At 43.1% G+C, this 27,956-nt stretch overlaps 1 protein-coding gene across 1 annotated transcript in view; it reads left to right on the top strand.

Annotated features, from left to right (window-relative positions):
• The window catches only part of POLA1 (DNA polymerase alpha 1, catalytic subunit), a 1,729,782-nt gene that overhangs the window by 339,682 nt on the left and 1,362,144 nt on the right, over nt 1–27,956 (top strand). Inside the window, exons 20-22 of the mRNA XM_069204808.1 lie at nt 10,166–10,341; nt 10,921–11,050; nt 22,848–22,967. Coding sequence (XP_069060909.1) covers nt 10,166–10,341; nt 10,921–11,050; nt 22,848–22,967 — 426 coding nt within the window. The remainder of the gene's footprint in view (nt 1–10,165; nt 10,342–10,920; nt 11,051–22,847; nt 22,968–27,956) is intronic.

Genomic DNA, 27,956 nt, shown 5'->3' with positions numbered 1-27,956 from the left:
GGCACTTTTTACCAGAATCCCATGAGCTGTAGTCCTAAAGAAAACCATTTTACGTATTTGGTGGGTAAGTTGGCTAAGAACCTGGGAACTTGGGTTGCCCTGTTTCTCTTGTGGATATTAGACTTTGGACCTGATTACGACCTTGGCGGAGGGGATTACTCCATCACTAGTGTGACGGATATCCCGTCCACCGTATTGTAAGTTCCATAAGATATAATGGAACTTGTAACATGGGAGGTGGGATATCCGTCACCTTTGTCACTGCGTAATCCCCTAAGCCAAAATCAGGCCCTTAGTGTTCAGCTGGCCCAAAATGCACTTAATGTATCTTGGACTCAAAACTCATTCATTTAATAGTTTATGTATTTATTACACACCTTATCGTTTGGTTAGAATGGGTTTTAGAGTGACTTTTAATTGTTTATAGTGTAAGGGGATAAATGCTGACACCACTTATGTTTTTGCAGCTGCCTAATTCTTTTACAATCTTGAGCTGTCTTATTTAACAAACGGAACAATCTGGTACTGTTGGATGATAATACAGAATAATCTTAGTAAATTTAGGCCAATGAAGCTCTGGGTACCGTTGGGGAAATGTTGCTTTTTATATGCCTGGCTACCTACATGAGATTTTACAAAGTGTATCTTGTTTATTTGTCTATTCATGGGTATTCTAGTGGTATGACACATTAATTAATTTTTGTAAGTTATGTAAATATATTTGTATATTTATGCTGTGGTAATGTATTTTTGTATTTCAATTAAAAAAATAAAATGGCACCCTCAGGACCTTTCAGGTCCTGTCAGGCAATCATCCTCTCTCCACCCCCACCATTCAGTTTTTTGCCCTTTTCACAGTTATGCCAGAGGCTTTGTGTATTGGCATAGCCAGGCTCCACTACCTACGGAACAGGCCTCCCAGCCCTTCAAAATCAGGTCCATACTTCCAACAGACAACAACCTGGTAATTCAGGACAGCACTGGTATTAATATTTCGCCCCTCCGACCACAATTTCTAAGCACCTTTAGTGTGTTCTTATTGATGCACAGCCTTTCCAGTAGAAGGTAGGTTTAGCCACTTCCTGCTGGGGGTAGCAACACTTTGCATCCAACAAATGGGTTCTGCAGATTGTCCAGAGGGACTCAATCTGCCATTCATTTTAAGCCACTACACTTGAAACTTACTTCAGACCACTTTTTGTAGAACCATGTGTCTTTATATCAGGAGGTGCTGGCTCTTTTAGCCAAAGAAGTCCTAGAGAGGGTGCCAACCCCGTAAGCAGGGACTGGGTGCTATACTTGCTACCTCTGTGTGCCAAAAAAGGATGGAGGCCTATGTTAAATGTTCACACTCAATGCCTTCCTGCGCAAGGGCAAAAACAAAATGCTCACCCCGGGCCAGGTTCTATTAGCCCATGATCCTGGAGACTGGATGGGGACTTGGAATCTGCAGGGTGCTTATTTTCAGAGTGTTGCCTGGTAGGCTTACAGATGCTACCTGTGTTTCAAGGTGAGCCACGAGTACCTCCAGTGGGCCATGCTTCCTTTCTTCCTCACCAGTGCCCCTTGGGTGTTCACAGAGGTGATGGCTTTGGTCAATGCCCATCTTCAAAGATTGTGATTACCAGTTTTCTCCTAACTCAATAACTGGCTGTTGGAGACTGGCTTGCCACAGCTAGACGCAGACCACCTCCAGAATATAGTGAATCTCTTGACATCATTGAGGTTTCTCAGTCTCAACCTGTTGAAGCCACACCAGAATCATTTATGGAAGCTGTCTTTGGGGCGTCTTGACTTGCTATCCTCCTGCACCCTGCTAACCGACCATACCAGGGAACACGTGCAAACATTACAGTGGTACCTAAAATCTCAGTTTACTCACACCTCAGATTCCTTCCAGGTGTTGGTGGAGACTGCAGAAGACCTCAGTAGTGGCGTATTGACTGCAATGAGATCACCGTCAGACCCCTCTCTCTGCCCTCCAAGGGTCAGCGGGTGTAGGTTCTGATGAACAACACTGCCATGCAGTGTTGCATCAAGCAGGATGAGTTGGGGCTTGGGTCTCTGTGCCAAGAGGCTCTAAGCCTCTGGTGTTGGGTGGATCTGTAGGGCATTTCCCTGGTGGTACACAACCTGGTGGGATCATTAAACACCTGGCAGACACTCAGCCAGTGATGCCTATTGGATCATGAATCGCACTCTCAGGGGGTGGCACAAGGCATCTTCTGAGAAGGAGGGTGAACCCTGGCTAGATTTAATCACCAGCTCTGAGACTGTGCAATGTCAGCATTTTTACGCACCAGTTTCCAAGAAGGCTCTCCTATGCTCATTCCACATAGTGAGGCATGGGACTCCTTTATACCTTTCTGCTGCGGCATCTCCTGCCGAGAGTTCTGAATACCATCAGGAATGACCAGCCCCAAGTCATTCTAGTGGCATTGGATTGGGCCAGTAATATGGTACCTGGAACTCCTGAGCTTCAGCATCCGTCTTCCGATCAGGCTGCCACTTTGGGAGCAAGTTCTATTGCAGCTTCAGGGCAGGGTATTGCACCTGAGCCACCTGCACCTCCATGGGTGGTTATTGCACAGTGATAATTGAGCCCCTTTGATCTTCTTCTGGAGGTCATTGATGTTCCGACAGTCAGCTTGAAAGAAATCTGTGTATGCAGGGTGTTGAGACAGATTTGTGGGTTGGTGCTGTATGCTGCAGTTGGACCCGTTGCAGGCTTAACTGTTGGATGTGTTTGCATTGTCTTTTTTTGCTCACCACATTGTTTCTCTAGGCAAAGTTAAATGGTGCCTTTTGACTATTATTATTATTATATTTTTTTTTTGCCGGACCAATCATCCTTGTTCAAATTACCAATTGGGAAGTGTTTTCTAAAAGGCTTACATTGCAGGTTTACATCTAAGCCCTTTGTGATGCCACAGTTGGGCTTTAATCTGGTTCTCATATTCCTGATATGTATCCATTTTAAACCAATGCACAGATGTCCATTGTGCCTACTCACCTTAAAAACTATCCTCCTGGTTGCCTTGGCATCAGTTCATTGGCTAAATAAACTTCTATCCCTTTCAGTCTAGCATCCCTATTCCACCTTTTTCTGGACAAACTGGTGTTAAGGACTCAAGCTGCACTGCTGCCGAAAGTGGTAAAGCCTTTTCATGTTGGTCTAGCGATGAACGTTCCCACCTTCTTTGTTCCTCCTCATCCCTCGGAAGAGGACGATAGACAACTTCTTCTGGATCAAATGAGAGCACTTAATTTTGACATCAATCTTACCAATGACAATGAGTGGATGATCTGCTCTTTGTGTGGGCCACGGGAGAGAAGGGCAAGGCAGTGCAGAAACTGTATATCTCTCGATTGATAGTCCTTTGCATTAAGTTTAGCTTTGCATAGACTAAGTAGCTGCCTCCAGAAGTTCTAATGGCTCACTTTATCAGGGCCCAAGACTGCTATATCTGCATTGGCACTTGGAGTGCCTGTCTTGGATGTATCAGGCAGCCCTATGGGCATTTTGAATGCGTTTCCTTGAAATACTGATGCCTCATCAGTAAGATCTGCCAGGATCGTCACTTAGCCTGCTTGGTTCTTTAGGACATTGTGAGAAAGTAACCTCTTTTTAGCATGGTTACCCCCACTTTTGGCCTGTTTGTGAGTATGTGTCAGTGTGTTTTTACTGTGTCACTGGGATCCTGCTAGCCAGGACCCCGGTGCTGATAGTTTGTGGCCTAATTGTGTGTTGTCATTAGTGCTTAACTGGGTCACTGAGGCTCTGCTAATCAGAACCTCAGTGCTTATGCTCTTTCTGTTTTTAAATTTGTCACTATAGGCTAGTGACTTCATTTACCAATTTCAATTGGCACACGGGACCCCCCTTATAAGTCCCTAGTATATGGTAGGTATGTACCCAGGGCTTTGGGGTTCCAGAAGATCCTTATGGGCGGCAGCATTTCTTTTGCCACCCATAAGGAGCTCATATAGACCCTTCCACAGGCCTGCCATTGTAGCCTGTGTGAAATAGTACACACATTATTTCACAGCCATTTTCACTGCACTTTAGTAACTTATAAGTCACCTATATGTCTAACCTTCATTTAATGAAGGCTAGGTGCAAAGATACTAAGTGTGAGGACACCCTTGCAGTAGCAAAGGTGTCCCCACATAGTTCATGGCCACTTCCCGGGACTTTGTGAGTGCGGGATGCCATTACACGTGTGCACTACATATAGGTCAATGTAGCTTCACAATGGTAACTCCGAATAGGGCCATGTAAGGTGTCTAAGATCATGGAACTAACCCCCATTCCAAATCTGGTATTGGGGAGCCAATTCCATGCATCCTGGGGGCTCCACCATGGACCCCCAGTATTGCCAGACCATCTCTCTCAGGCTTGCACTGCAACTACAGCTGCTGTCACCTCAGACAGGGTTCTGCCTTCGTGGGGTCTGAGCAGCTCAGTCCCAGGAAGGCAGAACAAAGCATTTCCTTTGGGAGGAGGGTGTTACACCCTCTCCCTTTGGGAATAGGTGTTACAGGCTTGGGAGGGGGTAGCCTCCCAGAGCCTCTGGAAATGCTTTGAAGGGCACAGATGGTGCCCTCCTAGCATAAACCAGTCTACGCCAGTTCAGGGGCCCCCAGTCCCTGCTCTGGAGTGAAACTGGACAAAGGAAAGGGGAGTGAGCACTCCCCTGTCCATCACCACCCCAGGGGTGGTGCTCAGAGCTCCTCCAGTGTGTCCCAGACTTCAGCCATCTTGTTTTTCAAGGTGTGGGGACACTCTGGAGGCCTCTGAGTGGCCATTGCCAGCAGGTGACGTCAGTGACCCCTCCTGATAGGTCCATACCTGATAAGGTAGCCAATCCCCCTCTCAGGGCTATTTAGGGTCTCTCCTGTGGGCTTCTCTTCATATTCTGCTTGCAAGTTTCCATCAGGAATCCTATGCAACTACCACTTCATCCTCTGACCTCAGATCGACCGCAGACTTCTCCAGGAACCGCTGTAACAGCAATAAAGTATCCAGAAGGGCTACCTTTCCTCTGCAACTTCAGCTCCAGCCAGCAACTGCAACAGTTTCCATGGTGTGCACGCTCTAGGGATTCCCTGTCTTCACCTTGATCCAGAAAGACCGACGAAATCTCCTGAGGCACTCCCCTGTTCCAGCAGGCACCTTCTAAGACGACGAACGGTTCTCTTGGACTGCTCTCCTGGCGATGAGCGTGCTCCTTGGAACACAGGTGGTGGACCCCTTCAACACACTGTCCTAAGGTCCTGCTGTCCAGATTTGGAGGAGGTAAGAGCTTGCCTTCCCTGTTTACGACAGTACCCCTGTGCACTGTGTCATCTTCACCTCCTAAGGCCCCTGTGCACTATTTGCAAGAATCCTTCGTGCACAGCCTGGCCCAGGTCCCCATCACTATATCCTGCTACGCTCAACTCGCTGAGTTGTTCTGCGGCGGTGTGGAACCTTCTTTTGTAGTGCTGCAACAACCGCAATTTGCACCTTCTTTGTCCCCGTGTCCTGGGACCTCTGTGGGTTCTGCATGGTCATCTATGGGTTCCCTCCAATGTTGGAGCCCCCTCTGCCTCCTCAGAGTTGAGGCCCCCAGGTCCCTCCTGGGTCCGAGCAACGCCACTTTGACACAATCTGCGACATTGCTTGAACCAAGGCTTGTTGGACGAATTCAGCGCCGAAACTTGCCTGCATCCAACATCTCCACGTGGGACATCCATTGCATCATGCAGGAACCCGCAGCCATCTTCCCTTGGTGCATTTCTGCACTCTTCGTCCAACCGGGAACTCTTCTTTTGCACCCTCTTCTAGGTTGGCAGGGGCTCCTGTCCTTCCTGGAACCTTCTCCGACTTCTGGACTTGGTCTCCTCTCTTTACAGGTCTTCAGGTCCAGGAATACACCATTTGTTGCTTGCAGTCTTGCTTGGTTCTTGCAGTAACTCTAATCACGACTTGTAGTGTGTCCTAAAGAAACTTGCAGTACTTTACTCCTACTTTCCTGGGCTCTGGGTTGGGGTATTTTACTCACCTTTGTGCTTTTCTTACTCTCCTAGCGATTCTCTACACACTACACTTGTCTAGGGGGGAATTCGTGATTCGCATTCCATTCTTACTATATGGTTTGGGTTCCCCCTAGACCTATTTTCTCCTATTGCATTCTATAGCATTTCCTATTGTTTGCACTATCCTATGTCTAATTACTTACCTTATTTTCGTGTCTAGTGTATATATTGTGTATAATACTGAACTCCAGAAGGAGTATTGCCTTTAAGATATTTTTGGCCTTGTGTCACTAAAATAAACTACCTTTATTTTTGGTAACACGGAGTATTGTCTTTTATTGTGTACAAGTACTGTGTAACTATAGTGGTATTGCAGGAGCTTTGCATGTCTCCTAGTTCAGCCTAAGCTGCTCTGCTACAGCTACCTCGATCAGCCTAGGCTGCTAGAACACTACTACATTTCACTAATAAGGGATAACTGGACCTGATATAAGGTAAAAGGACCCAAGGTACCTACTTGCAAACCAGGCCAGCCTCCTACAGACATACCCTCCATATTGGGAGGTACTGATTTGTTAACTGTTCTCACAATCAGGAATCTGCAGTTAGAATTATCCATCAGAAGAACAAATTACTTACCTTTGGTAACACTCTTTCTGGTGTTATGACCTTCCTCCCACCACCTCGTCGTATGGTATGGTCTCTTCCATCTAAAAATATCCAAATCTGGGAATCTGCACACTGGCTCGTTCAGTTTGCTAGTGGGCTTCATGTCTGGGGGCATGGGAGAGTTCTTGAAAGCAACTACCATTGCTGTGTCTAGGTGGCACTTTCATCCAGTGAAACAGCATTGACGCATTCTCACACAGGGTTACCTACCTGTGCTTTTGAGTTTTACAGATCTAGTCTGGTGAAATACACAAGGAGAGACTTCTGCGGTTATATAGAGTATCCACCAGAAAGAACATTACAGAAGGTATGTCACTTGGTCCTTGTGCATTCAGGGCAGGGAACATTCCTGTGTACTATGCAGTGGACATTACTTTCAAAAGCCTGCCTGCTTAGTTTCACAGTTCTGAACATGTAAGACTCTTCAGGCTTTATGATGTTTTCTGCTCATTTGTGTTGCTTGCTTTCAAATGTGCACAATGTGGAAAATGCATGCTTTTTAGGCCCCAAACTATGGAACCACTTGCAGATGTATTTGCAGAATACTCAGTATTTTTTAGGTGCTGCCTCCCTTGAAAACACATAACTAAATCCTCACTAAAGACAGAGGTATTGTGACATTAAGCAGTTACAGTGCCCATCTGTTTGGGAGTCTGATCACTGTGTCAGCAGTACCTCGAATAGTCCCACTGAGATACCCACATAGGAGCCAAAGCACATTATCCCAAAAGCCTGTCCCAGATTACCATGGGTACAGATTCCCATTAGTACGCTTAACATAGCCCTTTTTATCTTATGTATAATACTTTTCCTTAGTGCATGTTAGCTTAGAAGTACTTTTATTTTAAAAGCTAACGTACCGATTGGACCTGACCGAACCATGATTCGATTATCTGATGCATATTGAGTACTGAGGCTTTAACCCCACATCACCTCCAGGAGGAAGCCGTGGAATACATCACTTCCCTGATGCTCTGCTAAAGGTATGTACTTGGTGCTCAGTTTTTGGCACGTTATCAGCCCCAGGACGCCCATGATAAAAAGGCTTTTATTGCAGTCTGAGCCAAACAAGCCATGACTGCTATGGGACTGGTGAAAAAATTCCCACAGCCATTGTTTTCTAACGGTACATGAAAGAACAGAAAAAGATTCTACAAATATAAAGCACAAGTAAAGAGTGACCGGAAGTTCACTAGGCCAAGAGAAAAGATCGAAATCGGGCTGGTGGACTTTGAGGAAAAGTAATTGTCAGTTTATCCAACCCTGAATGTGTTTGGTGCACGCAGTGAAACTGTTAAAAACTACAAGCACGTTTTAGCTGTCCTAGCGCGCCCGGTCCTTAGTAAGTACATTTACAAGGGGTATAGGTTGATGAACCTTTTGAATCGCATGGAGTATCCTAATCTTGCAGTGATCACTGAACCAATAATCAACATCAATAGATCAAGATCAAACACTTAAGAAACCACAAAGAAAAACATACTAATAAGAAATGACCATCACTCATGGAAAAGGTTAACAACTTTTATTCCCTATTGATTGCAATTCTAATCAATTGTTAATTATATCTTTATTAAGCAATCTTTATTAGTTCATCAATGAAAACATTTCTATCCAAGGGAAAACATAAGCAAGATGTAAACCATAAGTCGATGCATATCAGCAGTAAAGATGCAATTTCAGCAAATTAATTTGTCAGTCATTTGTCACCGTCAACGTCTCCCCTGTCAGCCTACCTAACCAAGACTAGCATTAGCATGTGGGTCTTCATGCGAAAACAATTTAGAGAAAACATTAATTTGGAAAAAATCTACCTAAAGAGAAAATCTACAAAACAGCGCAGTTAGTACCTAGAAGAAAAGGCACAAATTGTCAGTCACATTTTCATAGCAACCAGTCAGTCTTTGTCTACAGGTCATCAATGGTCAGCTATGGATCAGGCTCACAAAGTATACGCCATAATGTCAGCACCTCGGACAACATCTCCTGACGTCATCAACTTTCTCCTCGCAGTTCTGATCTCTCGCCCCCTGTCATGACTTTTTATTAGGGTCTCCCAGTCCATCCCACTAATTGCTAATTGGTCAGTCCATCGCAAATTATGACTTTAACCTATAGTTTTTGTTTACCAAATCTTTAATTTTGCATAAGTCTTATGTCCCATAAGACTGATTGGTTCTTCTTGCGATGAGAACATCATCCAGCTCTTCAGGTAACAAAATTGTTGCATACAAGTCTTTAGTCAGTTCCTCTATTGTTCAAGTCCTGGGAAAGTACATTTAACCTACACTACACATAATTGTATCAAATTGTCCTTATCTTCTGTCCGTTGGTTCATTTGCAAAATGTTCTAGCTGAGCGGCTTGCCATTCCCGGTTACCAGTCCTGTGAAAGACATTCGATTTCTTCATGTTCAGAACAAGCGAGAGCCAGTGAAACCAGGCCTTTAGTCCGGCTAAATTACGAATATGAATTAAGATAAAACATAAGTTATACATTTCCTTATGACATATTAGTACTTTTCTTTTACATTTTTCTATTATTTTGCTTCTGTTAGTACACATGTTGACAACTCCCCGAGGGCACATTTTCGAGCGCGCTCATTTTTCTGTGCATTTTTCTCATTAATAAACACACATTAATCATTAGAAATTTCTTAACTAACATATCTGCTTTATCAGCTGAAAGTGTATCTAGGTATGGACTTACATTGTAAGTGTGTTTGCTGGATAAATCACAAAGGGCTCATTGTTCACGTTGTTAATCTTCGGCCTCTCCCTTATCTAATGTCCCAGAAGTAAGCTGTTGGAATTTAAACAAATATATACGGAGGATCTTTCCTCGTCCCCTTCTTCCCCTAAAGAAGAAAGTATAATGTCTATCCAGCCTAGTTGCACTGTATGAACAAGATGTAATGGTGCTGATGTTGTGTAATAAAGGCAGACAGTTAAATTAATAAGTTGGACACGCTTATCTTGAATTTATATTGAAAGATAGAAATAGTAAAAATCCTTTGACAATTCAAATGTTCACAAAGTACCTCAGAAGCCAATTATAGCATGCTATTTAAATTGTGTTAATTTTCTTTGATATAAATTGTGTAAAATGAAATACACATTTGAACATTTGGCTAGTGGTGAAGAGTCCATGAACAACTCAATCCAAGTAAATATTAGCTAGGCTAGTCGCTTTGTTTAAAAAAATTAAATTAAAAAAAACAAAAAATAAAAACATGCTAGTGTAATGATTCATAAATGAAGTCACTACTATCAGACCACCTTTGCTGACGTGATTTTTTTATTTTAAAATAAAAAGATGATTTTTTTTTTTACCAGGAGAAATCATTTCTGTGTACTGTATATAATTTGATATGTATGGACATTTTGGATCCCGTTTCATTTTTCATACCGTTTCTAAGTGATACAGTGAGAGGTCACAACACTACATGCTTACATCACAATTTGTTTTTTTAAAGGGCCGGGGTGGCTTTGCTGAAAGGAATGCGGCCTGTGGCAGAATGATCTGTGATGTGCAAATTTCCGCCAAAGAGCTAATTCGGTGCAAGAGTTACCATCTGTCTGATCTTGTCCTTCAAATGCTGAAAACTGAGAGGATTGTCATGCCAGCAGAAAATATCCGCAACTCTTACAGGTATTGAACTTTACATTGAAATTCTCTCCCTTTTACATTTATGGCTGCTATTTCCAGTTGCTGAGAAAATGCAAATGGGACTTTGAGTTCATCAAAACCATTGAATGTAATTTTAATTATGACTGAGAGGTATAGTAGGAAGTTTACTTATAAGTTCCAAAAATGCCTTGCATGTTTTCAGTACGTTATCATCTATCTATAGTACATTAATAGTTGTGAGTTGTTGCCCATTTTTGGAGAAATACTCGGTGCACGTGAGGTTCACTCATTCCGGAGAACATTGTAACGTAAAGATAGAATAAAGGCATCTCTTATGTGTGATGGTTTACAGCACACATGGTTATAGGAGTTTGGGTATTAAAAAAAAAATCCTTTGTTTTCCAGAGGGCAGTCTGTAAAAAAGAGCTCATTGTTTTACTTGGTAGTTTAATTGAAGATACTAACCTCCAGTTGACAGGAGACTATCGATGTGAACCAGGCTTTCCTCGTGTTAACTGCATTATGCCACTTCACCGTTTGTTGTTCCCGATTGTTAATTGCTTCATTTTAGTTACACTAAGTCTGTTCTTTCCTTTATAGTGATTCTCAACATCTCCTCTACATGCTGGAGCACACTTGGATGGATGCTAAATTTATCTTGCAAATCATGTGTGAACTGAATGTCTTGCCGCTTGCCCTGCAAATCACAAACATTGCAGGGAATGTCATGGTAATGTCTGACCTCCTGTTAATCAAAAAATCCAATAAAAGTTTGCATATTTTTCTCGGTATCTTCTGTTACATTAAATGTACTCTAACAAACAAAGTTAGCACTATTTTTAATTGTTGCCATCACAGAATTATAACGGGCTATTGCCATTATCAGGGCATCGGAGCCACAAACTTGTAAAAAGTTATTTTGTATAAAGAAATGATTAAAATAAGAGAAATCATTTCATAAGCAAATAGTTAAATGTTCAAGTTCATAAGTCTCTAAAAAAATAATCAGTTGCCTAGGTGGCAGTTGCTTTAAAATAGTCTGACTTATCAATTAAAATGTTAAAGTTAAGTCAAAGTTCACAGCAGTTCACTTTCTTTTGTAGTTTTTAAGTTCAGTAAAAGTATATTTTGGGGCGAGAGTGCCCTCAGCGTGGCATGTGAGCTAACTTGCTGGTTTAGCATTTGCCCTGAGGTCTAGGGATGACTATAATAATGCTTAGAACCAGAAATGTCTCTGAGACCTGGAGGTTTGCACCCAGGGCCGGCTTTAGCACTGGTGGCACCCTGTGTGACAGTCATTTTTGGCACCCCCACCCCATGACCACCTCCTCGGATTTACTCACTACTACCCCACAAAGATGCCCCTCATCTCTCCATAGCTCTCTTTCACATATATTAATTTGTTTTAATGCACTGTAAAGTCTGGCCTTACTAATCCACTCAGCTAATCCACATAAAATATAGTTCTATTCTTTGCAGCAGGTATATTAACCCTCTGCGCTACTTTATGGCGAGTCGAAGCTGCTGTTGGCAAAACTCCCATTTCTCTCCCTAGCAGGAACATTAATCAGAAGAGGTATCCTGACATTTTAATTGTTTCCTGAAGGCTGGACGCACAAGGAACTTTTCAGAAGATGTTTTATAATCAGCGTCACCCTGAGGCTAGTGTCCCCCAATCTAGGTCAGCACCCGGTGCGGCCGCACCGTCCTAAAGCCGGTCCTGTTTATATCCTTCACGCTCTTATTTCAACAGGAGGCTACTGTTAGTGTCCTGGGTTGTTGAATTGATACTGCCATGGTAGCATACTGATTTTTGTGAAATAGGCCTTGCCAGACATTTCTTCTGTCTCAGAAAAGAGTGTAGCCTATCATCCCCGCCTACGCAAATGTTCACTTCAGTGTATCACACACAATCTTGCCCTGACATGTATGTGGGTTCATTGCTGTAGGAAAGTGGCTTTTTATGTGGTGTGATGGTGAGACCTCACCATCTAATATCACAATCTTCATCAAGTCCAGTTAGTTTTTTTTAAGGAAGCCTTAGATCAGTCCTGTGCATCTGTGGTATAGAGCAGTCTGGCTTAATCAAAGGAACAAGCATTTAGAAGTGCTAAAACAATGTTAGGTAAAAAACAAGACACAATAAAAATCCAAAATGAATCTAAAAAAAGTGCTTATTTTTATCTTAAATTAGACGCTAAAACAAAAAATCTAGGGGAACCAGAGATATGATATTTAAAAAGTAAGGACATTCTTTTAGGTATCAATAATATTTTGTAAAATGTAGTTCCTGAGCAGGCGAGCTAGAATGACTACCAACCCTCCCATACTACCACAATTGGTTGGGAGCCAGAAGCAGGGACCATTTAGATCTGGGGAGGCAGTTACCTGTCTGATCGAGCAGTCTGAGTCCTCACAGAAGATTTTATTGTGATTCAAGCAAAGAAATGGTCTTGATGCTGGGGATTGGGAATGATGAGAAGATGCTAAGGATGCTGAAGATGCTGGAGATGTGATGTGGAAGAGCAGCAGGGAGTGCTTCTTGGGCCACCCTTTGGTCCACAAACGTCAGGGGTTGCCTTCTGCCTCGGGACTCTCTCCCTCAATGCCCCAGTGAAGTGTAGTGCAGGTCCAGTTGCCACTGGTCTCTGGTTCCAGCAGTCTTTAGTGGTTGTCCACTGGTGAGTGTCTTTCTTGCAAGATGACCAGGGTCCACTCTGCCGATAGTCACAGGCCCATGAACTTTGGGACACCTCTGAAAGTCCTGGACTCTGTAGCCCAGCAGGCACTTCTGCAGCAGGCAGGTGATCCTGGGCTCTCACAAGTGCAGGTTTCCTTTAGCTTTTGTGTCCCTGCTGCTGAACAGGGGGCTAGCCACCGAGCCTTCCAAGTATCTTCTACCCTGGCTCAAGTGAATCCTTTTTCCACAAGTGGCCGCTGCAGAGAGAGTTCTCTTTGTTTTGTTCCTCAGGTTTAGCAGATGCAGTCCAGTCTTTGTTGAAGCCTCTCTTTGCAGGGTCCAGGGAGCAACAGGGCAGTCCTTCAGTCTTCTTGCCAGTCAAGCAGTTATTTTAAGACTGTGGGTTGGGGGTGCCACATTTGTACCATTGTGTCTTTATGGGAGGTGAGGACTCACTAGCCAATGGAGCAGTAGTTCTCAAAAGTTTAATCTTTCCACTTCATGTCACTTTCTAGGGGTTTGGCCCACAAATAATCCTAGGATACCCATCTTTACCATAAACGAAGGTGGTGCAAGCCTTATTCCCCTGTGATAAGCCCTGGGCACACCCCAGAGATCTACCTAGCATAAGGAGCCACTCCTCCTGGAAAACTGTTTCTGCAACTGGTTTCCCCCTAGGAAGGAGATGCCAGCCTTTCTGCCTACACAAAAGAGTGGGCAGATGGTGTCATCACCATTTGCTTCACTGAGTAGCCTATTTGAAGCTGGACAGTCTGTGGCCACTGCCTGGTAGTCCTCCTGCTGGAGGCGGTCACACCTCCTTCATTCTGCAATAGTTTGTTTCCTGTTCCAGGGAGCACGCCACACTTTCTAGCAGGAGGACAGCCTGGTGTCTCGGGAGACAAATGCTGCAGATAAACAGGAAAGGCTACCAAAGGTTTGGGCAACAAAGTGGTGACTTTTGATGTTCCCTTTCTATTAAAAGTTAACTTAAGTCCTATCTCGGCAATGAAGTATTATCTTTGGTGGTCCCAAATGAAAATTTGAAATTAGCATGGTGGCTAGGGAAACTCGATGTTAGCTAGTTGGACCACTGACCTTACTACAGTGAAAGTGGCAATGTCATATTTTCAATGTCGGGGCATGTTAATACAAAAGAAACATGCCTTTTTTAATATTAGGCACCTTGCATGGTGTGCTACCCAGTTCTTCTGAAGGGGTGGCTTACTAATTTTGAAAAGGAAGGTTTCACCTGGCAAAAGAGTTTATTTTAGCATCTGGAGGTGGCAGGTTTAAAGCTGTCCAACTAGGCTTCAGTCTCAGGCTTAGAGTCACGTTTTCAGCTTGCCACTGTAGTGGTAGCCAAATTAAGTGCTGTAGGCCACTAGTCACATTTCTTACTAGCCCTGGGTACCTCTTATAAAAATATATTAGAGACTTATAAGTAGGTTAAATGAGCTATTCTAGTATGAGTCAATGGTACACCTATTTTGGGTGTTAGAGCACATGCTCTGGTTCCTGGATAGCAAGGCCCACTACAATACAGAGTCAAAAAATCAGCAGCATCAGTCCAACAACATGGGACACAGTGGTGATAATACAAAAAGAGGTCCTTTCCTACAATTGTGTACTTGTGGCACAAACATGACAGCACTACTGTGAGTATTTGCTAGGACCGCTGGGATGCCTGGTTTACCATATCACATCTTGGAGTATGGATAGATCCTCCACAGGCCGTCTTTGGTGCAGAACTTCCAAGTCCAGCACAGTCTGACCAGTGACCATATCCGGCTAACCTGCACTCTCCCCCGATCATCCGCTAGACACCCACAAATGCATACAATAGGCATGTAAGATAATGTTTGTAGCCTGCACAGAATAAAATGGTCCATCGAATGTAAAAAAAGAACTGCTGATGCTGTTAGAGAAGGCGCAAGGGACCAAGGATCATCACCCCCGCATTGGGGAGGGTTCCTGAGCCTCCTACCTGGCAGATTTGCAGGAATGGAGAGCATTGTGGGTTATCGGGGGGAAAAAAAGCAGTCACACTCCAGAGCTATGGGCCCTAAAACAAACGGGGCTGCTCGGAACAACGTCCATGCCTGTCCCGTAGTGGAGACAATTCAGAAAGTCAGGAAGACCTGTGCAGCAAAAATTTGGGAAACTGCTAGACAAAAAGAAGACTCTGTGTGGGCAGAACTTTACAAAGCTACAAAAATTAAAAGCTCTGCAAAATTCTGGACAATGGTATAGAATAGATTGAGGAACACATGCAGGGTCAAGCTGTCAATTTCATCCGCAAAATGGACCAACTATATTTACAGCTTACACATATCAGAGATGGCTGATCCCCGCGGTTTAGTACTGCTATTTGATACACTGGATCGTGACCACGGAAACCTTGTGCAATGGGGCGAAGACATTGCTAGAGAAGATGAGATCTAACTCATACTAGCATCCTTTAGGACAGCAGGGGCTCCGGGTCCCAATGGCCTCCTCACTGAAATACTTAAATCAGCAATTTGGGGAATGGGCCTCCCTACTAAGCCCTCTTTTTAAGCACTGCATCCTGTCAAATGACGTGCACAACAGTTACAGAGGCGTAATTTTAACCTCGCTTCCTAAAAAAGGAGCGTGTGATGATCCAGCTAATTTCATGCTCCTAGCTCTCCTTGGCATTGGTGGGAAATGTTTTGGAAAAGTTTTGAACAGTGAGCTAGAAGATTGGGCCAATGCTAAGTCCTTATTTCCCATTACTCAATCGGGCTTCAAACGTGGTCATGGAACCGAAGACAGTTTGATAATTTTTTCATCTCTGATTGAGGCAGCCTCCATCAAAGGCGACCTTCCTCTGTACATAGCATCTATTGACTTTACTACTGCATTTGACAAAATGGATAGAATGAAACTATGGCAGAAACTGATAACAGGGGTATTCCAGAAAGCCTGTTGAGAGCTATTATGAGCCTGTACACCAACACCCGGGTGCAAGTGAAACTGTCACCAAACAGGGTTACGTTGCATAAGATCTCTACTAACACTGGGGTAAAACAGGGATGCATCCTAGCCCCCTCTTGTTCATTCTGTACCTGGCAGATATAAAAGCTGCACTAGCAGCAGCCCGTGCCTTTCACCTAAGTTTGCAGGCTCCCACATACACTGCCTTCAGTATACAGATGATGCACTGCTTAACACAATTGTTCATTGATAAGGGAAGCTCTAGTAACTATGCAGCCATCAAAACTTTATTTATCAGTAGGCGCATGGCTGGTCCTGTTTGCTTGTGATGAGGATGATATGTGGTTTCATAACAAATTTTTAACTTATCTTGTTCTTATTTTTAATGGTTATGTTTTTAAATAACTATAAAACAATAAACAGACAGTGAAGTGTATTGCTTCCAGTGCTTTAGTTGTGTAGTGGAGGCCCACACAATGAAATGAGGTAGGATGGAGACAGGGCTGCCTTGTCCGTCTACATTTGTCTGAGCACTGCCATTTGCTTTATGATACGGTAGAGGGGTGACTCAGCAGACCCTTTTAAGGTTGAGGGAGTTGCTCTTTAGTCTTTTTCTCATTGCTACTTCAGGAAGGCTGATGACTGCCATGTGCAGTGTCTTCACACTTTATTGTTGATGATGTTTGGGATACTCCTCTTTGAGGCCAGCATCACGATTACCTGTTGAGAGCCATCACTTTGCTTAAATGTGATGTCTGAACTGCAGAAAGGATATGACATTTGAAAAGGAAGCACCTAAAACCGGTTACAGAAATTTAGACTGGACCCACATGTCTTGTCTCGGAAAGGAATATAAAAGTAGGACCCAAACCATCCCATTCTGGCCCAGTCAAGGAGTGTATTTTGCTGTGCAGGAGGAGAAGGTTTCCAATGCAGGTATGTTCACAGGGTGCCACGCAGCCAGAAGAAGCAGACTGACATCAGAAGGGCAACCTGCACTTCTCAAGATGTAAAAGGTCACCTGGTCTCCCTGACTGGTTATTGTGGTGAACTGTGTGAGGATCACTTGCAGACCAGCAGTGTGCTTTTTAGCATGCATGCAACCTATTTGGAATATCTCAAGCTGTGGCTTCTTGATGTATAGCATATCTTGAGAAGCTCCACATTGAGCTTTAGAGGAGACCCTGCCCCACAGCTCTGAGGCCACAACAGCAAAGGCCAAAGCACCTGTTAACCAGACTGCTGTACTCTTGGTCTGAGCAGCTCTAGTGAAGAGTGAGGTTGCTGCTGGTTGCCCTGCACTACTTTTGAGGCTGTTGATTAGAGCCAGACAAGCATGCTGATTGGAGCTGCTACAGCTTTTTAGCTTTTTTCTCATACAGCATAGGTCCTGGAAATAAGACTGAGTATATATCTTTAAGTGTAGATTCAAGCTTGCTGTTGGGTAAATGTTGTCAGCATGAACATTTAGCTTGCTAGCCCACAAACTGACTTAAGGGTTATTTAAAGGTGGTGCTTGCTTGGTGAGGTCACACCTGTGCCTATTGTTGCCTATGTCCTGTTATCCCCTTTAGATACCAAAGAGTTTGAAGGCCCATGGAAGAGGAAATTAAAGGTGCTGGGACGCTCTGTGGTAACCCTTAGCCTGGAATATCGAACTCTGTACTAAACCCTTGTTGGAATGTGTAGTATTTCGTTTTGCTCTGACTTTAAAGTGATTCTCTTCTTTTAAGACCAGCATTGGGCTAGACATTGATTTGTTTGCTGGTGATTGACTTTTGAGTTCCTGAGAAGCCTTTGACTGCTTGCTGGGGTTTCGCCAAGAGTCAACTGCAGAAAGAGTGTTCTTGGCCCAAATTGCAAAAAGGCATGAGACAAACTACCCCCAACCACCATGATTGTGGACCATAAGCCCTTTTGTGCCCTGTAGCCCTTGAATGAGGTCTGACAGGAACTAATCACCTTAGACAAATGAGTTTTACAAATGATAAATGAAGATTAGGGTGTAGAATTGACGCACAAACCACCAAATACATGACCAAATCAACATGCATACTGATCATATTCAGGTCCCTTTAGGAGTACGGTCATTAATGCTTGAAGGATCATAAAAAGCTTCCCCACAAAGAAAGGAGTCCAAGTCTATTCTGTGAAGTTTCTCCACCTAGAGATGGACTCGAACATTGAAATCAGTATCAGAGTTGCAGGCTTTATGTGAATCTGTTAAGACTCAGAAATTCAAGAGGACAGTATTACAACATGTAATGCCTTTACTAATGCTAGATTTCCAGGCAATCGTAGAGCTAAAAAGTGCCTATTTGTAAATCCACACACGTTGCAGGCACCCGATAATGATGCCATTTGTAGCACTGAGAAAACTGCAATTTCAAAATAGTTTATTTTGCCATAAAATTAGCACCAGGAGTATTTTCACAATTTCTAGATGTATTGTATATATTAATTCTCAACACCATTCATTTGTAGCTCTATGTTGGTGACATGCCTGGTAAAGAGATTGTTACTGCAGTGCCATTGTAGTATAAACAAGACAATTTGATGCCTATAAAGTTGTGGTTCAAGTTCATGCTGAGAAAATCATCCTCCGTACCACCCCATCTAGATTTGTTTTGTGGAGTAGAGATAAGTATGTTCCCAGTACTGTCCACACCATCCATATGGAGAGTGCAAGCATGCTGGGCTAAGGTTAATCTTGCCCAGAAGTCACTATATGAAAAAGACAATTGTCATTTTTCTAGTGAATGGTGTCAAGTATCCAGGTTAGAGCTTTCATACACAAGCCTTAAGTGCAGGAATGGCTTGCAATTCAATGGCACAGCCTTTGTGGACTGTGAGGATTTAGTGGTTGTCACTCACAAATCAGAGAAAGCTTTAAAGTGATTGCCACAGGTCAGTAGTAGAACAGACGAAACACCAAGACAAGGTCATTGCACATTACATGAGGCTGCCACACATATTTATTTTCCACAGGTGAAGATTGGTGACTTTTGCATTGAAACTGTTCAAAGCCCAATACAGGACTCAAGGGTAGAAATTCAGACGGTCAGCACCACAACAATGTTGTCCTTAAGGAAGAAGGTCCTTGTTCCTACACATTGTCAAATTTGGCAAGTTGATTGGCACTGAGCCATTTTTTTCTAGATTTTCCAAGTGACTCCTTGCCAGTAGAACAGAATGTTATTACAGGTAAGTTGAAGACATTGTTGCGCTTTCCTCATGAGTGGGAGTTAAATCGATAAAGAAGACAATGGAACAAAAGATGTTGCCATTAATATTTTTTTTTCAGTAAAACATTAATGCAAAATGCCAAAACTTCACATCCAGGTACATGCGTCCCCTCTCCAGGGGCACGCACAGCCTTTCTCAGTTGTTTGAGGGCACCTCCCTATACTTTTCCCCCAACACTACTCAGAGGCATGGCAATCAACAGAGCAGTTGTAATACATGACCATGATTCTGATGGCACCAGATTGCACTGTAACACGCCTGACAACATAGCTATGGTACGACCATAAACCGCTCTTAATAACCATGCACCAGGGTGAAATATTTGGCAGTGGACCCTAAGAGACTAAATTTGGCAGTATCATCCCTGAAGTGATTGTGAGGACAGCTTAACTTGCCAGGCACATGTGTGAAAAGGAGAGGCAAGACGGCTGACAGCATGGATGCGTATGCAGCTAAACAAACATGTTTCGTGGTTTAGCACTAAAGATCATTAACACAACCTGACGATGAAAGAGGAATACTTCAGTACCTTTTTTTTTTTTTTTCCAGCAATCTTGATTTTGGTTAAGCTAATGTGCATTTTTCAGTATGCATGAGGGGGTTCCATGAATGTGTAACCTTTGAGCATTTTAACCAGGGAGGCATTTTCAGGATGTTGAAGTAGGTAATGTAGGTTACCACTTAGGTGTCCTACACCAAGCTGGCGCCATAATGTGGTTTTTAGTAGATTTATGTTGCATTTGTTTGCACAAATAAACAAGGAAATATTAAAATACGTTGTATCACCTTACAGTTCAACACCAGTGTCTAATGATACTGAGTGATAGGTTTATTGTGAGAAGAAATCCGACATTGCTGAAGTGGTTTCCAATTTTCACAATCAAAGTATTCCACTCTGTTTTCTCAAAAATCCTAAATGATTTAAAAAGAAGCAGAGCTTTTAAGATACAGGCAATAGGTCCTTATAGAACACTTAACGTTGGGAGAGGAAGTGCAGTCACAAAAAGACAACTGCAAAATGGAGTCTTCAAGCAATTCAGTTAGTCCCTGGCAGAGAAAAAAATGCAGTTGTGGTAAAGTGCTGATAACGTAGGATTGAATGGGTCTATGTTGGCATAAGAAGGAAAAATATAATTAAATGACATTTTTCAGCTGCACTCGGTATGCAATACATACTTTGACATCAATAACGCTCAGTGGAGGACATTAGCTCAAACAGGGCAGAAGGTGGTAAAACAGTTTTTTGCTACTTCGAGGTCTTCAGCTGAGCCCCATAGAAAAGGGGGTTGTGCTAATTGAATGTGGAATGCATTTGTGTTGTAAAAAATATACATATTTTCCTATAAGAAAGCTTTGTTTCTCAAAGCTCCTATAGACTCACATGGGATACTTTTTTCTCCCATGGGATAATTTTTCTCTCATGTGAATGAAAGTCTTGCGTAATAGAAGTGTATATAATTAAATGCATGGACCTTACACAACTAGTGAAAATTGAAGCTAAAGATAGTGGTCATGAATTTAAGTATTTTGATCTTTCTGTCAAAGTCATGGTTGGTCACACTGGATTCACCTATAGTAGACAACAAGAAAGTAAAACGTCTTTTAATGGAAAAGGACTGCTCAGTAGATGGGTAACTACTGCACAACATGTAACACAAGAAACGGTCAAACTGTATGACTAGTGTTACAGGTAAGCATCCATTTTCCAATGACTAAAGACAAGTAAACAATCACAAAGTGTTGAAAACCTTTAAAAATGTTTTTTTTTTAAACCAGCCAAGTGCCATACTCTGCCTTTCAGATTTACCTAGTACTAAGATGTCCCTAGGGGCTGGTATACCGTAGACGAATGCTAATTATAATCATCCTATTTAATATGCTTCTTCTCAGTACACCTCTTATTATTCTCTCCAGTTTATCAGACAACATGGTCCAAACCTTCCTTCCGAGTATTATAGCATGAGGACAGTAGTGTGGTTAACTGACTGCAATTCCATTTTCTGTGGAGGAGAGGAATACAAATCTTGTCAAGTGTTACTTAATAAGCATTTGGATTTTGCAATAGCTTTGTCTAGCAGTAGCTATGACAGTGCGTCGAGACTGAGTACAGCCTTCCAATAACTTCTTTATCCACCTTCAACAGACTCTGTAGGTTCTGGAACAATGGAGAAGAAATACTACCTCCAGATTTACTTAGAAGCACATACCCCATCACCTATACCTGGGATCCATACCCTACTACGTATTTTTTTTTTTATAGAAGCAGAATTTTTAAGTTAATATATGGGTGGTTTGGTGTTAATCGAAATACAAGACATGGTTCATGCATTTTAAAGGGATTTTAATCTGCTCATTATACATGTTTTCTCTCATATTTTTTTAAGAACCAGCCTTAAGTAACTACTGCTTTCTAATAGCATTTTTTTGCAAAAGATAAGCATTACCTCTGCCGTTGTACTGATTGCCAATACTTTTTTTGCTTTATAAGAATGCACCTTTTTGTATTTGTCAACATCTTCTTGCGTTCACAAGGTTGTTTTAGATGTTCAAGTTGACCAAGAAATAAGTTTTCTTGTAGAGCTCACTCCAGAAAACCTTCCTATTCTGGGTTCTGTAGAAACCTTCAGATTTCACATTGAACACAAGAGTGTTCAGGATAATCCTTCGTAGTTTGTCATGTTTGGAAATACTTCCCCAAATCATACTTCTTTAGTTTCCATTGCTTGCTGGATTTGGTCTTCTGTCACTCGCAGAAAACCTCTTCCAGGGAGCACTCATCTCTGAGGGAAGACGAGGCCATGTTTATCATTGTTTATTGGACAGTTAAGCCATCATTTGTTATACTCGTGAGTAGTATTCTTAAGAGAACTGCTTTAAATGTTATTCCACAGTTAGGTACGCATTACATTTGGCGTGCCAGACGTGAGTGATACTCATTCAGGCCAAATTGTTTAGATCATCCTATTTGTTAACCCCTGGTGATGTAAATTTGTTATCACTTCATACACATTTGTACTTGGTAATTTGATTCTAAGGAAATGTGAATGAGGTGGATGACTCAGTGAACTTAATTGGCCCCTGCATATTACCAGAGCCTACCTTCTATCACTTGTTGAACTCTGATTTAAGTTTTTTTTTTTCAACCGCTCAGAAGGCATCCTCTGAATGTTTGTGGATGAGAGAGGAAGAGTAAGATTGTTCATGATTGATAGGCATGTATGGTTCCCTGGCATTACAAAATGTTATGCTGTACTTTCAGTTGCTGGGGTATTCTGGATCAGGAATCTCATGTTAAAATAGTAAAAATCGTCTTTTGTAAGAAACTTCTTATTGTGTTAAGATTTTAGCAATCTGCTAGTTAATGATCTTGAGCCAAACAAATCTGATATCCCACCTCCCCGCCCCCCACCCCCCCTCCCACCCCCAACATAGTGTATGTTACTCAACACGAGTCTCCCGCGAGGGAGCCAACAACAGCATAAATGTACAGTGCGCTGATAAAAACATTTTTAAAGTATATGCTATTCCTTATGTGAATTATCGACTTTGTTAAACACAAATTGGGACCTAGTTTGGAAATGGGAGTGGCAGTTTATGCAGAACATCAACTTGCCTTACTGATATATTTCTTTTTGCTTGGCAGTCAAGGACACTGATGGGTGGACGTTCAGAGCGGAATGAGTACTTGCTTCTTCACGCATTTCATGAGAACAACTTCATTGTACCCGATAAACCTAGTTTTAAGAAGCCCCTTCAGAATATGGTGGGTTTTACAAGTATACATTAGTTTAAATGTTGGTGTTCTTCCTTACAAGCAAGGACATTATAGAAAAAATGTATAACATCGCATGTACGCTTTTTCTCAGAATACAAACATGTTTCTTGAAATGTATGTAGTATGATCTGAATCCTTTTTCCATAATGTTGAATTCACAGGATCTCTGTAAATATGTTCCTGGATGTTTCTATGAAGCTTTTTTTTGGCTAGTGTCCAGGGATATATCAGTGAATTTCATGTCTATGAACATTTCTTATACATTCCAGGAACTCTTAAAATGTCCCTGTAATATTTAATGTTTTGGTTCAAGGCAGTAGTGGGGAGTGAAAAAGGAGGTGCCATTACTTGTAAAGGTATGTAGATGCACAATGTTCAGGAATATCGCAGTGTTTAGAGTGTTTGAGGCAAAATATTACTATGATTCGGATTTTTTTAAGTCATTTCAACAAATTATTTGTTCATTTAGCAGACCTTTTGATCTTCCTTTTCGAATTTGCTGTAATGAATAACATTAATTATATCAAAATGCACATCTGAAGCTCCTTTTCCTGAGCTAAAGGTATTCGGTGTGCTAAGGACTCTGCAGTTCCTCTACTTCACAACTGATTCTGCAGTGGTAATTACTGTTTGGCAACTTTTCACGCTCTATCTGCATGAACAATCTTCTAAGAAGGACTAGAGCCTGTCTGTTTTATTTTAAATTTTACACTCCTGTAAGTTACACTGATTTTTTTGTTGCTTTTTGTCTTTCCTGGATTTTGCTTGTTGAATCTTTAACCATATGCCATGCTTGATTACTGTTTTTATTCAGTTTTGTACTGCATATTCCAACTGTACGTAATACATTTATGATTCGCTCCCATTCATAAGCATACCAGATCAAAGATACAAATGGAGAATAACAATGTGTATTGCATTACTATTCTAAAACGTGGGTGCGGGTAATCCTCACTTGTGTATAGTTGAATTTTTCTTGAGGATAGCTTGGAAATGTGTTTAATGTCTGGCTTGGAGGTGAGAAATTGGCAATTTTAAAGTTTGGTCTCTAATAGATGCCCTGTGCTCGGGTTTAAATGACCCTTTTTTAATGTGGTTTCTGTCTACCAGTCAGCCGACCAAGTAATATTTTCCAACTGGCTTCCCCATGTAAATACTTTAAAAGGTATGGCGACTCGTACTGAATGAGCCCTAAAGCTGTGTTTTTCTAGGTTTGTTTCGAGCATCCCGTAACCACCCACCATGCTAAAGTTGGTGAGGGAACCAGAGAAAAATGACTCCTAAAATTGATCAGCTGCTCGTCCCTGTAGATTCCTCATCTTTTTGATTACCACTGGGCACCAGACTGGTTTTGAAAATTTGCTAATGGCTCTCATGCACTGGGTAGATTTTGCCTGCTCTGTCTCAGCATTGGTTACATGTGGAGTCACTGGAACAATGAAGCACTGTCCTGGATCCTTGATGTCTATTCTGTTTTTTTTCTGCACCATTCAGTACAGATCCAGAGCTTTTTTTTCACTCAACTTTTTACTATATTGTGCTAGGTATGTCACTATTGAAAAAGTTTGGGTTTAAGCCCTGCCACTCCTGTTACGGCCAGTGTAGGAAACTTGATGCATTTGCAGAAGTCCCCCCACTTTTTGCCCCCTTTAGAACTACTAGATGCCGGGTTTCGACTCTGACAGTGCACTGAGGCCTGCTAATCAGACCTAAGTGTCAGTGCTCATCCCCCTAAAACATGAAAGTCTAATTGTATCCCAACTGGCATGGACTTTAGCACCCCTGTAAGTCCCTAGTAAATGGATGGTACCCCTGGTACCTAGGCCACAGGTACTAAGGGCTGAAGCATGTCTTGTGCCACTCTAAGGGACCCACAGAAAAATTAAACACAGACTGCCATCGCAGGCTGCCTGACGTGGTGCAAACTGTTTGAAAACATACCATGGCACACTCCTGTGTGCCATGCCAAAGACACTTCATGGCATTGGAGCCCTAAGGCAGGGTGCATTATGCTACATATGTCGAAATAACTGCATGAGCAGATATGCCCCTGTGATATCCAAGTCAATTCTTAGGACGTTACACCTTAACAGGGAAGCCATCTTAAAGTATGTACTGGGAACTGGTCAGAAACAGTTTCTCATCTACATAATGTCTTCACTGAAACCTATAGTGTTTAGTATCAAATATATTGTATTACTAAAATCACACTGATTCCAATTCCCCAGAGGGTTCCTTAGAGGGACCCCCTGAAATCTACTGTTTCTCAGGTGTGCTGGCTGATTGGTACAGTCCAGCCTGCCACCACAGACGTCCAACTTCCCATGTCCCCCCCACCCCCCAAAGGTGGGAGCCCAACCTTTTGGAGGCCAATAACAATGTAACAGTACCTGCTCCGGAGAAAGGTGTTCACAACTCCTCGAACAGGATGGCTAGTGATTTAGCATACTAAGGCCTGGGACTTCAAAGTCCCTGCTATCTTTCATATGCGACCCAGGCTTTCCCCGGTCCTGGGAGATGCCATCCCCTGCCCTGAGGCCCACTTGGCACCAGGACATTAGTCAGGAGGTGTGTTACACTCACAGGCTAGTCACACCCCTAGGGCGGGCTACCTGAAGTGAACACGAAAATAGGAATTCCACCAACTTATGTGAGGTGGAATTAGTCACTTTGGGCCATGGGTATGTCCACTTCCCACAGGAAGTGTTCATGTGGGGGTGTAGTAACCGCTAAGGGTTATTAGCCCATTGGCTACTACCCTTCACTCCCTTATAACACCCCTAAATTAAATATTAAGGTAGCCCCTGACACCAGGAACTCAGATTTGCTGGACCAAGGAAAAAGGAGGACACAGAAGAGCCACAAGAAGCAAAAACTGAAGAGCTGCAACTGACTTGGCACCAACCCTTCCAGCTTGCCTGCTGTCCTTTACAATTGTGCCAAAGATGACTCGTCCTGCAGGTGATATGCCTCCAAAAGTCTGGGAAGGCTGCCAGCACTTCAAGAAGCAACCAGCATCTCCTTTGGAGCAGAGGAGCGGCTTCCCTGCATTTTTGCTGACACTAAAGACCAACATGAGTCTGTCAGCGTGACCCAGCCGTTCAAAGCAAAACTGCACCTCAGCCCAAGGAGGAGTGAAAAGAAGGTGCCCATGAGATTCAGAGATCCTCCAGAGCTGAGCTCCCCAGACCCCCCCCCCCCCCTCCCCCCTCTGCCTGCAGCCTCTTTGTACAGGACATTGAAACCACAAGAGCCTTGGACCGTGAGAACCTGACACCTGAAAGCACCACTGCACCCAAGCCCCACCCCGATTCAGAGTCAAAGTGGACCTACTGTACCAACGAGGTTCCAAGACCCCTGAGAGCTGAGCCCCCTTTGGGTTCAGCCGAACTGATCACCCAGTCTCCACTTGCAGCCTCTTTTTCCCAGGACAGTTTCCCATTAAAGTGAATGAGACACCCGGTGCTGTAAATCACCTCTGCACCTGGGTGCCGCAGTGCCTCCCGAAGTGACCAACTGGTGCTGCCTTGGACCTTGCCCCATACTTACTTTAACTCCAGAAGAACAGTCCTGTGAGACGTTGCCAAGTACCCATTTGCAGTATGTTTCTTTCCCATAGGATGGCATTAGGGCACCTGATGCTGAACAGCACCCCTGCACCCAGATGCTCCAGAACTGACCGAGGTGACCTGGTGGTTTTGCCTTAGACCTTGCCCCATACTTACCTTAACTCCAGAAGAACAGTTTTGTAAGTCGTTGCCAATTACGCATATGCAGTAAATGCTTTTTTTCCCCACAGGCTAACATAACTGCATTACTCAATGCAAGTGTATTTGATCTATACTTATAAACTGCTAACTTAAAAGGTACTTACCCAATAACAAAGTTCCTGGTGTTATTTGCTAAGGATCTCCTTATTGAGTGTTTATCATTTATTGACAGTGTGTTTGTAGCAAATGTCTAACACTCCCTTTTGATTAGCCTAAGCTGGTTGATCCCTGTACCACAAATGGAGCACTTGGGATTTTTATTTAAAGAAAGCCCTGCCCACTTCTAAGGGGATACCTGGACTCTCTACACAGTAAACCTCTTTTTGGTATGATATACAAAGAGCCAGCTTCCTACAAACAGATGTCAATTTCTTGTGGTTCTTTTGGCCTAGGCACAACTTCAAGTCCTGCGATCAGTTCAGCCTTAAGCATTCAAAAACATCATTGAGCAGGCGATGAAGCTTTTGATGGCGCATGCCAGGAGCCGATTGTGTTTCAGGTCTAAGTCACTCTTGTTGCCATCTTCCAAGTCACCTAAAGATGAAAAGAAGAGGTGCTGGTGGGAGGAGGTCACACTAAGCTGCTGTTTTTGCTCCTGAGATAGGTCTTCTTTGTGGTCACAACCCATGCAGTTATCCTCTGAGACAGAACTGGTTGATAACTTTCCTATAGATGAAACGGCACTGGCTCCAGCCCCGGGTTATATGTTGGTTCCTGCCCCAGTGCCGGTCCTGCTCTCTGCATCTCAGTTGTTCCTGGTGCTGGCTTGCTGCAGGTCCTGGCATTCAAGTAAGCAGTGACACTGCTGTTCTGTAGTGCATTGATTCCCTCTGACTCCTCTGTGCTCCATGGGGCAGATGTGGCCCCTAACAGGGGCTTAGCCAGTGGGTATTCCCCTGGTGCCTGTTGACCCCACACGTCCTCCTCATGACTTGATTCTGGCCCTGACCTGACTCCAGGTGCTGTGCAGTGGTCACTCCATTGCCATCGGCACAAACCCCATCCTTTGGGAACTAGACCTCAAACTAAGGCACTCTGTGTCAGGCATGAATATTAGGAGAGGGGGCTAAATACAGGGTTAGACTGTAGGAGGTGGCTGGATACAGGTTTGGAACCCAAACCAGATGCTTAGCCAAGGATGAATATTGGCAAAGGCTAGTTGTCATCTTTGGGTGGGAATCCTCCTTCATTCAAATGTCAAATATCC

This window comes from Pleurodeles waltl, chromosome 8 (genome assembly GCF_031143425.1).
Source record: "Pleurodeles waltl isolate 20211129_DDA chromosome 8, aPleWal1.hap1.20221129, whole genome shotgun sequence".
NCBI lineage: Eukaryota > Metazoa > Chordata > Amphibia > Caudata > Salamandridae > Pleurodeles > Pleurodeles waltl.
The sequence above is the reverse complement of the archived record's forward strand: the minus strand, read 5'-3'. Positions and strand labels throughout refer to the sequence as shown.